Genomic DNA, 12184 nt, shown 5'->3' with positions numbered 1-12184 from the left:
TTAATTTGTAACGTGAAGTATCACACAAATACTACTACTACTAATACTATACTATTACTACTACTACTACTACTACTGCTACTACTGCTACTACTACTACTAATGGTACGCCTGCTACTGTAACACACATTTGTAGACTAGTTCAGACTTTAAGTGAAGTTTGATTGTAGTTTGTAAAGTGATAGAAAATGAGAAACACAGCACATCTCCACACTCATGGTCATATAAATATTGATATCTGTGACCTCCCTTTCTCACCACTAGATGACACTTCAGCATCATTTTTCTTAATGATTTTCACGCTCAGAACTCTGAGCAGAGGAGCAGTTAGAAATATTCACCTTTGCGTATTACTTATACGTTTTGTAATATTCCTAATCTTTAGTGCGGTTGTGTTCATAATTTAATATTTCTGCGGATCGTCTGCAGCAGCATCTGTAACACAGAACAGGGATGCTGAGTCCGAACACAGGTTTTCAGATGTTACTGTCACAAGTCCGAGTTACAACAACACAATGACACAAGAAGGAGTGGGATATCATTTTCAAAATAAAAGTCTCATCCGTTAAAGCATCAAGTGACGAATATATTTCTGTCACAATAACAATAAGCCTTGTGACGAGCTTCTTTCTAAACGCACTTCCTGGTCGGTCTTTGTGCAATTGAGTTTCATCGTCCAACCAAATTTCTCCGTCACAAAATGTAATATTCAAAAAGCAGATTACAAAACTGTGTTATTGTTGTTGTTTTATGGTGGAAAGCTGCTTCCTCTTTTGTCAACGTCTTCGTTCAACCTACAGTTTCATTTTTTATTCATTACAGGTCAACATAATCAGTCCTGACCATGTTGTAGAGGTCTGTCATGTTTAATGAAGGAGTGTGTAAGCCTTGGAGGGGTTTTATTTTGAAGGCCTGCTCTACTTGCCCCTCTGTCTGTGTGGTGTTGTGATGGAGAGGTGGGGTTTAAAAAGAGCATCTGCTTCATTCAAGCGTTACTGCTCTGTGTGTCGGGGTGGTCGTCACGCTTTAACTGCTTTGATATTGACAATTCTTGATTAATCTTCTCGGATATAAATGACTGATTGTCAAATGGGTAAGACCTGTTTCACTCTCCTCTGTTTTTATTGCTGGTTCTCATATTTCATATTTCATATTTCATATTTTTTCCTCATAAGTCTAAAACAACTTTATTGATAAGGTTGAAGCTGAGGCGTAAGGATTTGATTCATGACATTATGAACTGTGTTATTAATGTGTTACGAGGTATTTAACGAGCCTGTCTTTAACTGGACAATGAACTTCATCTTTGAGCCCTAAGTTGTGCTCATCAACACACTGGGGCTCTCGACACAGAGTGGACAAAACAACTGTGAAAGTTTTATCTTAAATAAGTTACGTTACCAGTTTACAAACAGCCGTGGAACAGAATTATATTCAGAATGAATTTGAGTCTTTCTTGTGTTGATGGTGCACAGTTGTCACAGTCTGACACAATGCACATGGCGGACAGCTGAGATGGGGAAGAGACGGCCACACTCAGAGCTCACAGGACGTCCACACCGCTGACAGCAACACAAACACAGAAGTTGCTCTCTTTAGTTGGACGTCTAAACTCTCCGCCTCTAAAGCGTGAAGATATTTACTGTATCTGCACAGTTACTTTATAAGAATGAAGCTCAAAGCTTTAAGAATAAAATCTAAGTGACGTAAATGAAGGGTTGGACGTCAGCGTTGTTGCACAAGGTGTGCAGAGGAAGGGCGGGGAAGTGGAAGTGCTGCGGACAGATGACGAACGTCAAACAGATCTCTGCAGGAAGTGCTACCTTTCTGTTAACTTTACATCCTAAGAAGAGTTGTTTCTCACTGAGGGAGCCATCTTTTACTCACATGCTGGTGTCTCAGCCTGCGTGAAACTAACGTGAAACACACTCTGTTGTGTTGACTGTGAAATCTTCGACGCTGACGAGAAGTGACATTTATACGACTTCTGTTTTTGTCTTGTTTTTGTGGGAAGCGCTCTCTGCTCGCTGAAGGTCAAATCGGCCTCTGAACTGCTTTTCTACATGCAACAGCTGATTGTCTTCAAAATAAAGTAGTGAAGAGAGAGTTGTAAGAATGTTACTTGCAGCCTCACCTGCTCCGGTCCAGCAGGAAACAAATGCATCATCCGACCACGAGGGTCAGACCTGCTCGCGTGTGACGGTGTTCAAGCCAATCGAGAGAAACTCAATAGAGTTCATGTATAAACTATTTAAAGTATATTTAAGTACTATTCTCATACAACTACCGTGAAAACAAATGGTAGCAAATGAACACATAAATACAAATAAAGACAGAAAATTGTTCTAAGATCAATTTCAAAATGGGAAAGTTTGAAATCTGAGAGGAAAATATAAGTTTTGAAGGGAAAAACCTCCAAATTCCAAACCTCCAAGTGATGGATGCATTACATCACCTCAAGTAGAGTTCACTGAGCAATCTTTGTATTTTAGGAAGTAGTTCCTCCACAGAGCCTGTTAGCTTTGTTTGAATATTTATTTGCATTCTCGCGTCCTTTTCCCGAGAAATGTATCCGTGGTTATATTTAGCGGCGACCACACCACCTGTCTCACGCCTCTTCCAGAGAAGTCTCTCTTTGTAGTGCTGTGGTTGATATATGAAATATACATGTGTGTGTGTGTGTGTGTGGATTTATTCAAATGATTATACCCGTGAAGTGATCTGTGAAGTGACAGAGTGAAGCTGACTCATGCATGGCGTTAACATTTCCTCTGCTTTACAAAGAGCACCAAACTAAAGACACGTGACTAGAACGTCACCGCTGCAGACAGAGCTCCAGTGTGTTTCCACAGACCTGCCGACATCTGCAGAAAAGCTTTCAATAGATGATTAAACCATCAAAGTAGATTACGTCATCGTTTTAACTGAGTGTCCTGATGTGACGGAAGTTGTGTGGCCGGAAATCTGAGTCCCTGAGATCCTGTTTGACGGATTCGTTCCTATTTTTTGTACAGTTTCCTCAGATTTTACAGCAGACGAGAAGATGGAGATCGAGAGCATCAAGACGTATAAGAAAGCCCTTCTGGATGATATCCAGGTACACACACACACACACACACACACACACACACACACACACAGAAAATATATGTTTCCTAAATAATGTTTAATGTAAAAATCACTGGGGAAGGTGTCCTCCTCCTAATATTGAGGAGACAAATATTAAAGCCTTTTCTTTCATCCTGTGCAGAAGTTAAAGATGGAGATAGACACCATCATGGCGGATGTACTCAGCTTTGAGTCTGGAGAGGAAAAGTGAGTTTTACTCCGGGGGGGGGGGGGGGGAATCCCCACAGCAACCTTTCTGTTTATAGAACTCCCACTTAATGCTCCTACTTAACTTTTCAATGTCACGCATGTTTCAGTTTCAGTTGCTGTACAACAACTTTCACCCACCTCCATGTACTCAGAGGATTTAGAGAGTTCGGTCTATTTAACTTCCATATTGTCTTCTTTCAGACGAGAGGAAATAAAACGTTTATTTTGCTACTTTGTCTGTTTACGTCTGTAGATTTCTCCTGAATCCACCAAAAGTTGCCATGACATATTGCCTCATTTGCATATTTAATCATAACATTTCAGAAAACTTGTAATACAACAATTAATTGTCTTGATGTTAAATATTAACCGGGGAAGTTTCATGGTGATTTCTATTCATTATTATCTTCTAAGCTCTTCACCTGGAGTGTTTCTCCTGAGAGGTACTTGACTTTCAGATCAGTCTTCGTTCTAATCGTCTCTTTTTGAACATTCAGCCAGCGATGGCGCGCTCATGCTTTATAGTGACTGTAACTCTAAACGCCATCCAACACCAACACCACCTTTAAGCTTGTCCAATCAAATCCCCTCCACACAAAATGAAACACAAGTGCATCGGTGATATCGGTATTCTCGTCTAACGCTCATCAAGAAAGCAAATAAGTATTTTATATATATATCTGTGACTGTACGGCTACATTTGAGCACCTCAACTAATATTGTGTTAAAATCTTGCCTCTCGAACCATTTTGATCTGTAAACATACTACAGCAAGCTAATAGTGCTAGTTGTTATTGTAACATGTCAGCCAGTTAGATAATAATACATTTATTACTGCTGATAAGCTATATATATAGATGGTGGTGTACTTTCCCTGACGTCTAACATTAGCATCACCCACTTCACAAACCGAAAAGTGAAGATTATTTTTAGTTTAAACTAATGGATCGTTATGATTCTCATATCAACAGTGAAATGTTTGTATATCTCCATACTGTCAAAATATAGATTATGTAGAATTACCTCAAAACCAAGTATTTTGATTGATACCAGTCATGTGATGTTGTTGCTATTCAACGATTGAAATGAAAATGATCTCTATCGAACTATTTTACGAAGCCTTTGGACAGAACTCCTCAGTATTATGTAACTTTTAATACAGACGTAAGATATAGAACGGAGAACGGACGTTGTTTGGCCGAGGCTGGTGGTAAATAAGTAACTAAATGACTAACATGACCGCTAGTGAATGTAATGTGTAGCTTCTCACTACAGTTCAACCATCTCAAGACTTCTGCTTACAAATCATTTACTTTTGAGGAGAATTGGCCGTCTGACAGAACTGCTTCATAGAATAGAAACGTGAAGCAGTCTTTGATTACAATGAGTCACTACTTATGATGGTTGTTGCTTTTGTGTTGCTTTCTCTGCAGCAAGACCCCCGAGAAGAGCAAACAGTTCTCAAACGGGAAGAAGAAATTCAACATGGACCCCAAAAAGGTGAGCTCAGGAGTGTGTGAACGTCTCGCGCTCGGTGAAAAATGACTTCTTGCTATTCTTGTGTTGAGCTTTATCGTCTCTGAGGACTTCCTCTCACTGCACCACAGCGGAGCTGCAGTGAGCGTGATGCAGGTCCACACGACACTTTCTGTGGTTTGTTCAGCAGCACCTCAAACAAACAAATACAAAGTAAAAGACTTCACGTGAAGCTTGAATTCCTATTTTAAGATTTCAGCGAAATAAAACGCTTTCATCTCTGGTTTCCTTCTGTTACATTCTGCTTCTGTGCTCGTATGGTTTGTTTTTAGATTTTAGTTCAATAATCTGGATCTCAATCTTCAGGAGACAATCACAACCTCATAGAGCATAAAAAGCTTGAGCCCATGTCACAGATCCTGGCCTCCTGACTCTGGCTCCCTGATGCTTTTACAATTTATTCTTCAGATATTATTGATTATGTAGAAAGCCCTGAGAGGCATCGCCCCAAGTTATTTATCAGATCCCCGATTGCCCCGTGTCCCTGCTCACACCCCGAGGGCCTTTAGGATGAGATGAGATGAGATAAAACTAGATAAGATCCTTTATTCATCCCACAGCGGGGAATTTGCAAACGAACAAACAAGAGACATAAGTAAACATATAAAAACAGAATAAGTATAATAAATAACGAATCACACGGTAAAGGTATAATAAATTAAAAAACAAAACAACATAAAAAACAACTAAAATAAGATATAATCGGACTGAACGGTTGTTTATATTGCACAGATTGTCACACAGTGGATACATTGAGATACATATTGTACATAATCTACATAATTACAGATACATATTGTACATAATCTACATAATTACAGATACATATTGCACCGGTCCTTGTTGTGAGTCCAGATTCTTCCACAAAGGAGTCTTTGCATTCAGAGTCTGGAGATCAGGGCTGCAAACTCTGAGTCGGCTTCTTTTAGAGATCATCCTTGTCTTGTTTTTATTTTTTTGATTTCTATAACAAATGTATTTTTACTCATCCTTTTCCTCTCCGAACGCTGTGATGGAGGAGAAAGAGGAAGAGAAAATGGTTTTAAGGAATTAGGATTACAGAAGCTGCGAGTTTGCACGGTCGTACCAACCGGAGATGAGCTCATTATGAAACTCAACACATTTAACCACCAAGCCAGTAGGCACTGTGTGTGTGTGTGTGTGTGTGTGTGTGTGTGTGTGTGTGTGTGTGTTTAAGCACTATGTCATAATTTAAACGTGTTAATTATCTGTGCAAGTTTAGCCGTATGTGCAATTCAACAAAACAGAAGATAACGTGGAAGTAGGAATATAAACCTCCAGTAAACTAACATGTGTGTGTGTGTGTGTGTGTGTGTGTGTGTGTGTGTGTGTGTGTGTGTGTGTGTATTGGCCTGCAGGGCATGAACTACCTGGTGGGGAATAAGCTGCTGGAAGGAGGTGCTCAGTCCATCGCTGAGTTCCTCTACAAGGAGGAGGGACTCAACAAAACAGCCATTGGAGAATTTCTTGGAGAAAGGTGAGGAAGAGGAGGAGGATGATAAGGACAATGGCGAAGAGTAGCAAGTAGGAAGAACGTAAAAAGGAGGAGGGAGGGAGGGAGGACACTGAAAGGTAGAAAGAAAATGAAAAGGTAGATAAAGAAGAAGGAAGAGATTGATGATGGGACGAAAGAAAAGCAAAGAATTAATGAGAGAGAGATGAAGAAAGAGAAGTGGAAGAGCTTTGAGGACCGGTTCCAACAGAACAAGTGAATACCTTCCTCTGTTCATGTGTATGCCCTCCCCCCCTCCTCTGTCCCACAGGGAGGAACTCCACCTCCAGACCCTGAAGGCCTTTGTGGAGCTGCACGAGTTCTCCGACCTCAACCTGGTCCAAGCCCTCAGGTCAGATCCCTCTCATCTTCATTCCCGTCTCATCTACGCTGACACACAGAGCCTCAATGGAATAACTTAAATGTTAAGAAAGAGGGAACAAGAGCGAAGCAGTGCTTGATAATAGAAAAGGGTTTACTCGTCAGTGAGTGAGTGAGTACAGTACAAACACAAAGCCTGCATCACAAACTGGTGGTGTGGAGTCTGAAACATTGCCAACCCAGTCTGAAGAAAGTGTTGGCACTTGACGTTGAATATCGATGTGTCTGAACCAAAAATATGTTTCATAAATACGTTTCATATCAGCCTGGTATCACGCTTGCAGAAACGCACAATGCCACGAGGCTAACGTTGTGAAACGATGGGTTAGGTTTAGGAACAAAAAAACTCCTCGGTTCAGTTTAGAAAAAAAGATCACGGTTTGTGTAACAACAGATTAAATAATAACCGTCACAAGCAGACTATCTCATGCAGCATTAAGTAGTAACAATAACATTGACTGTTAGTATCACACAGGACAAGACACTCAGGTCTTCTGAGTGAAAGTCCTGTTTCTTTGACCCATCCACCACCTCCACGACCATCAACCCTCAATTATTATACCACGTAGCAGTTTATATCTGAGTGAATGCGTCATCATTCAACATATCCGTGGTTTACAGCTGACTGTGATGAACAGGCACTTAGAAAGTGCACTTAGGGAGGAGGGTGGATCAAACAAACACAGGACTTTCACTCAGGAGACAGATGTTCATGTCCCATGTGAAACAAAAAGTCAAAGTTGGCTAATTTTAACTTTTGTACGTTACTTTATTAATGTTACAAACACACTTATTTAAACCCAAACCTTGATCTTTTCCTCCTGAACGTTATTGCGTTACCTGACTGGAAAGACGAGGAATGAGAGTCTGTAACCATTACTGCTATCTAACGTGGAGAATTAATGACAACACTTTCTGTGTGTTTGTATGTATGTGAGTAAATGTTAGCATTATCACAGTAAGTCATGCTAACAATCTGTCGTACTCGTCACTTTGGAAACTGCCGCCAATGCTCACGCACTCAGTTCACAAACCTAAATATATGAAACATGTATATACGTTACATGCAGAGGTTTATGTTATTCTGGTGTTTCTGTGACAGACAGTTCCTGTGGAGTTTCCGTCTGCCCGGTGAAGCCCAGAAGATCGACCGCATGATGGAGGCTTTCGCCACGCGCTACTGTGACTGCAACACTCATGTCTTCCAGTCGACCGGTGAGCTTTGCTAAATATGCATCTGTCCACTTCCTCTCTGGGCTGCATATGTGTGTTTGTGAAAACATGTGTTTGTGTGTGGGGATGTGTTTAAATGGCCACATCTCTGTTTGCCTCTCTGACTTTCACTGACTTTTTTTGTCTCTCTTTACTGATTCTGTATTAATGTAAACTACATGACTTCTACATGATGAACATTATGTTGCTGTCTTTAATTCTTTGTGTGTGTACGTCCTCCTCTGTAACACCAGACACGTGCTACATCCTGTCCTTTGCCATCATCATGCTCAACACCAGCCTCCACAACCCCAATGTGAAGGACAAGACCACTCTGGAGCGTTTCATCTCCATGAACAGAGGCATCAACAACGGAGAGGATCTACCCAACGACCTGCTATCGGTGAGAACCTCTGGCCAATCACAGGAAGAAAATTGGACACGTATTTGTTTTCCTTCAGGCATTAGAGGACTCAGTCCAATACATGATACAAGGCCCAATGTATTTAAAGGATAGGTTCACAATTTTTCAAGTCTGTTTCAAACAAAAGTCGGATGCACACATGTCTTATACACACCTACTTTATAGAAAAAATGTTGGCATTGTGCGTTTCTGCAAACCGAATCGATACGTTGAATTTTGAGATTTTTTAACCAAAAATGTGTTTCATATCAGTCTCGTATCACGCTTGCAGAAACGCACAATGTGGTTAAATGATAAGTTAGGTTAAAGAAACAAAAGTAACGTAACAACGTATCAATATACTGTAACGTAGTAACGTAGTAACATGCCGTAACGAGACGTAACAACGAGACGTAACAACGAGACGTAACAACGAGACGTAACAACGAGACGTAACAACGAGACGTAACAACGAGACGTAGCGAGACGTAACAATGAGACGTAACAACGAGACGTAACAATGAGACGTAACAACGAGACGTAACAACGAAAGACATGCCATACTCTTTGTGGGAGGTCAGAGCCTCATATAAAAATTTAAATGTAAAATAATAATACCACTATCTCACAATCACCACATCATCTGTAACAGAAACTTACATACTTGACCACGTTCAGGTCGTTCTCAGGCCCAATTTTCCACCTGCAGATCAGTCACAACGAACATTCGTCGGCAGAAGGAAACATTTAACAGAGTCCCAGACGGTGGGCTGGTGTGACATTAAATATGTGTGAATGTCCCACTCTCACGAAAGAACAACTGAGTCATTGTCACTCATAACTAAAACACACACACACTTGTGTTTGTGCTTTTGTGATTTCCTCTGATTGGTGTTCAGGCTTTAGCTCCCAATTTATGTTCATCGTATGGTACAAGACGTTAAATGGTAGCAAATATTCATGTTTTCTTTTTTCTACCTATTTATCTTATATCTTCTCAGAAACTGTATGACAGCATTCGCAACGAGCCTTTCAAAATCCCAGAGGATGATGGGAATGATCTGACTCACACCTTCTTCAACCCTGACAGAGAAGGCTGGCTCCTCAAACTTGGTAAAATATCTGTATGACTAATTATGAGTAATTTGGGTATTATTAAATAGCTAATCATCAAAATCTCTATGACACATGAGTAGGTTTAAATGTGCTCTGTGTTGCTATGCTACATTAAATCTAACTAAGCTGCAACATAAGACTAAGAACAGGAAAGTACAGAGGAAGCAGTCAGACAATGACACAATAATGGAGTACACCCTCGTGTGTTTGCAAGCAAACCACTGGTGTTGCAGAAGGTTGACTTCAAAGAGGTGACCTTTTGGTCAGCTTGTTGTAAAGTTACACAAACTCTCCTCAGTTTCCACTGACAACTGACAGCACAACAAATAACTGCTTACAAATGTCTTTATTTTGTGCGTTCTCTGTATTTCAGGAGGTCGGGTGAAGACGTGGAAGAGGCGATGGTTCATTCTGACTGACAACTGCCTCTACTACTTTGAGTTCACTACTGTAAGGCTCCCACACTAAATCTCATCCACTCCACCCCTCTTTACCATAGACACAATTTTGTCTTTTAGGGGGGGCAGAGTATCTTTAGTCAACAGTCGATGCCACATAGAAGTGGGATACATCATCTAAAAGCTGCAGCTAAACAGTGTGTGCCAAGTTGTGCTCGACATAAATCATGAATTATAAAATCATTAATAATTGTTTAAAATAGATTGTGAAAGAGCTTAGAACATTATTGTGGAATTATATGATGGCCATTCCCATAACCTATTATGTCTCAAAAGATGATGCACCAATTGTTGTGTTGATACCATTTATACACAGATTTAGTGCTACATTTGAAAATGTTTCCCCCCCTTTGAGAATTGATAAAAATTATCAAATATCCCTTCAAAATGCCACATAAAGACACCAAGATCTTTGGACACAGCATAGAAAAGGTCGTTCCGGTGATCAGATGGTGAGCTGGAAACTGCTCAGAAATTTTACCCGCCTTTGTACCCTGCTGATGGATCCATCATCTGACCCAGTCCGTCTCATTTTAATCTGTCTGCAGGATAAAGAGCCCCGAGGAATCATCCCTCTGGAGAACCTGTGTGTGAGAGAAGTGCCATATCCCCGCAAACCGGTACGATATTGTCAGCTGACACGTTTACAAGCTTGTTGTATCGTATTGAAGAGTGGACCGTCCTGTGGATGTAACGCTTAAATCAGATCAATAGATTTTGGATTCATAGAGTAATCGTCGCATATATCTGGTGTCGTCTAGTACTGTCTGGAGCTGTACAACCCCAACAGCCGAGGGCAGAAGATCAAGGCGTGTAAAACAGAGACGGACGGCAGAGTGGTGGAGGGGAAGCACCAGTCATACACCATCTGTGCTGCCGGCGCAGAGGAGAGAGACTCCTGGATCGAGGCCATCAGGTCAGACCACAAACACATTTTATACACAAATAGCAGCATTGCACAGGAACATTCGAATATATTGTGTAACAACACATGCAAGTGTCCCCATAGTCCTGTTTGTTTGTATTACTATACTTGTGACGTCCGCTATTACATAAGTTATTTTCCTAAACATTTTTACATCTAACCTTAAAGAGTAACTCTCCAGTAGATCAACCTATATTTAGTTTTTGTGGTGAGGCAAAACGTCCTCACAACGTCCTAACAATGCAATCGGTCCTCATGAAGACAGTATTATGAGCCCACACACACACACACGCACTAATAAAGCTGCATTCGCCTCTGTATAATGGTGCTCTTTACTTCCAACAGAGCGAGTATCACCAAGGATCCGTTCTACGACTTGGTGTCGGTCCGTAAGAAGAAGGTGATAAACCAAGCTCCTCAGGACTGAGTGGTCTGGCGCCCCCTATGGACATTTAAAATAGTGCACCACAGTGGTGCTTAAGTTGTATTAAACACCCTGCAATACAAGTGAGCGAGGACACTGGAGGCCAGACACTGACGGTGGTCGTCTAGGCTAAAAGAGACTTCTCTTTCCACTTCTCTTTTTACAGGCTGAGCTAAACAGTGTCAAGGGTGAAAACGTTGACTCATTTTTGCTGCTCACACTTTCAGCGCAACAAGCCACAATAATTTGTTGATATATCTTCTGCAACGAGAACTTGATTTTCGGTTGATATCTGCCTGCTCCACAAGATTTAGTTTCCAGGATCAGGAAGACAAATTAAGCATGTGACGCCCCAGCAGAGCTACTGTACGCTACAAAAAGGGAAGATGTTTCTGAGCTTCCTAACACATGTCATAAGGCTTAAAGGCAGTAAAAAGGCGTGAAAAGAGAGCTCTACATCATACGCTACTGTTCCGGTTAGGTGTCATTTGAGGGCGGTTGCCCATGCTTCATTTTGTAAATACAGATATATTTACTCACATAAAACCACTCTTTTGATTTTATTGCAATTTGTACAGTGTATTATATGAAAGAAATGTTTTAGCTATACCTTTTATTGTGTCAGTTTGTTACGTTCTCTTGACTTAATTGATGAAAAGTATTCTACAGCTTGTTGACGTGAGAGACTGGATCCTGTTTTCGGTTTAAAGAGCAAATTGACAGCTGTGTTTCTGGGTGAACGCTTTCTGAAACCATCCGACCACACCTCGTTTTTTCTCATATGTACAGTGCGTGTGTGTGTTTGAATGCTGATGTGCTTCTTTAAGGGTGAAACATCTAAACCACCTTTGTGGTTCAGAAACAAAATAAAATAAAATGTAAATTAATAAAAATCGTT

The 12184-nt window shown here is 40.7% G+C and overlaps 1 protein-coding gene across 1 annotated transcript; it reads left to right on the top strand.

The window, feature by feature from the left end:
• The first annotated feature begins 958 nt into the window (after window positions 1-958).
• Window positions 959-12179, top strand: cyth4b (cytohesin 4b). Its single transcript, XM_076082967.1, has 13 exons — window positions 959-1093; window positions 3015-3097; window positions 3251-3315; window positions 4752-4818; window positions 6234-6352; window positions 6639-6719; window positions 7851-7963; window positions 8215-8363; window positions 9365-9476; window positions 9853-9929; window positions 10486-10557; window positions 10699-10853; window positions 11208-12179. Exons 1-13 carry the CDS (start codon window positions 1075-1077, stop codon window positions 11287-11289), a joined length of 1194 nt encoding a protein of 397 aa, XP_075939082.1. The 5' UTR covers window positions 959-1074; the 3' UTR covers window positions 11290-12179.
• Window positions 12180-12184: the final 5 nt, after the last annotated feature.

Source organism: Anarhichas minor, unplaced genomic scaffold, assembly GCF_050575085.1.
Source record: "Anarhichas minor isolate MPS153535 unplaced genomic scaffold, ASM5057508v1 ptg000114l, whole genome shotgun sequence".
Taxonomy (NCBI): domain Eukaryota; kingdom Metazoa; phylum Chordata; class Actinopteri; order Perciformes; family Anarhichadidae; genus Anarhichas; species Anarhichas minor.
This window is presented reverse-complemented; position numbering and strand designations above follow the sequence as displayed.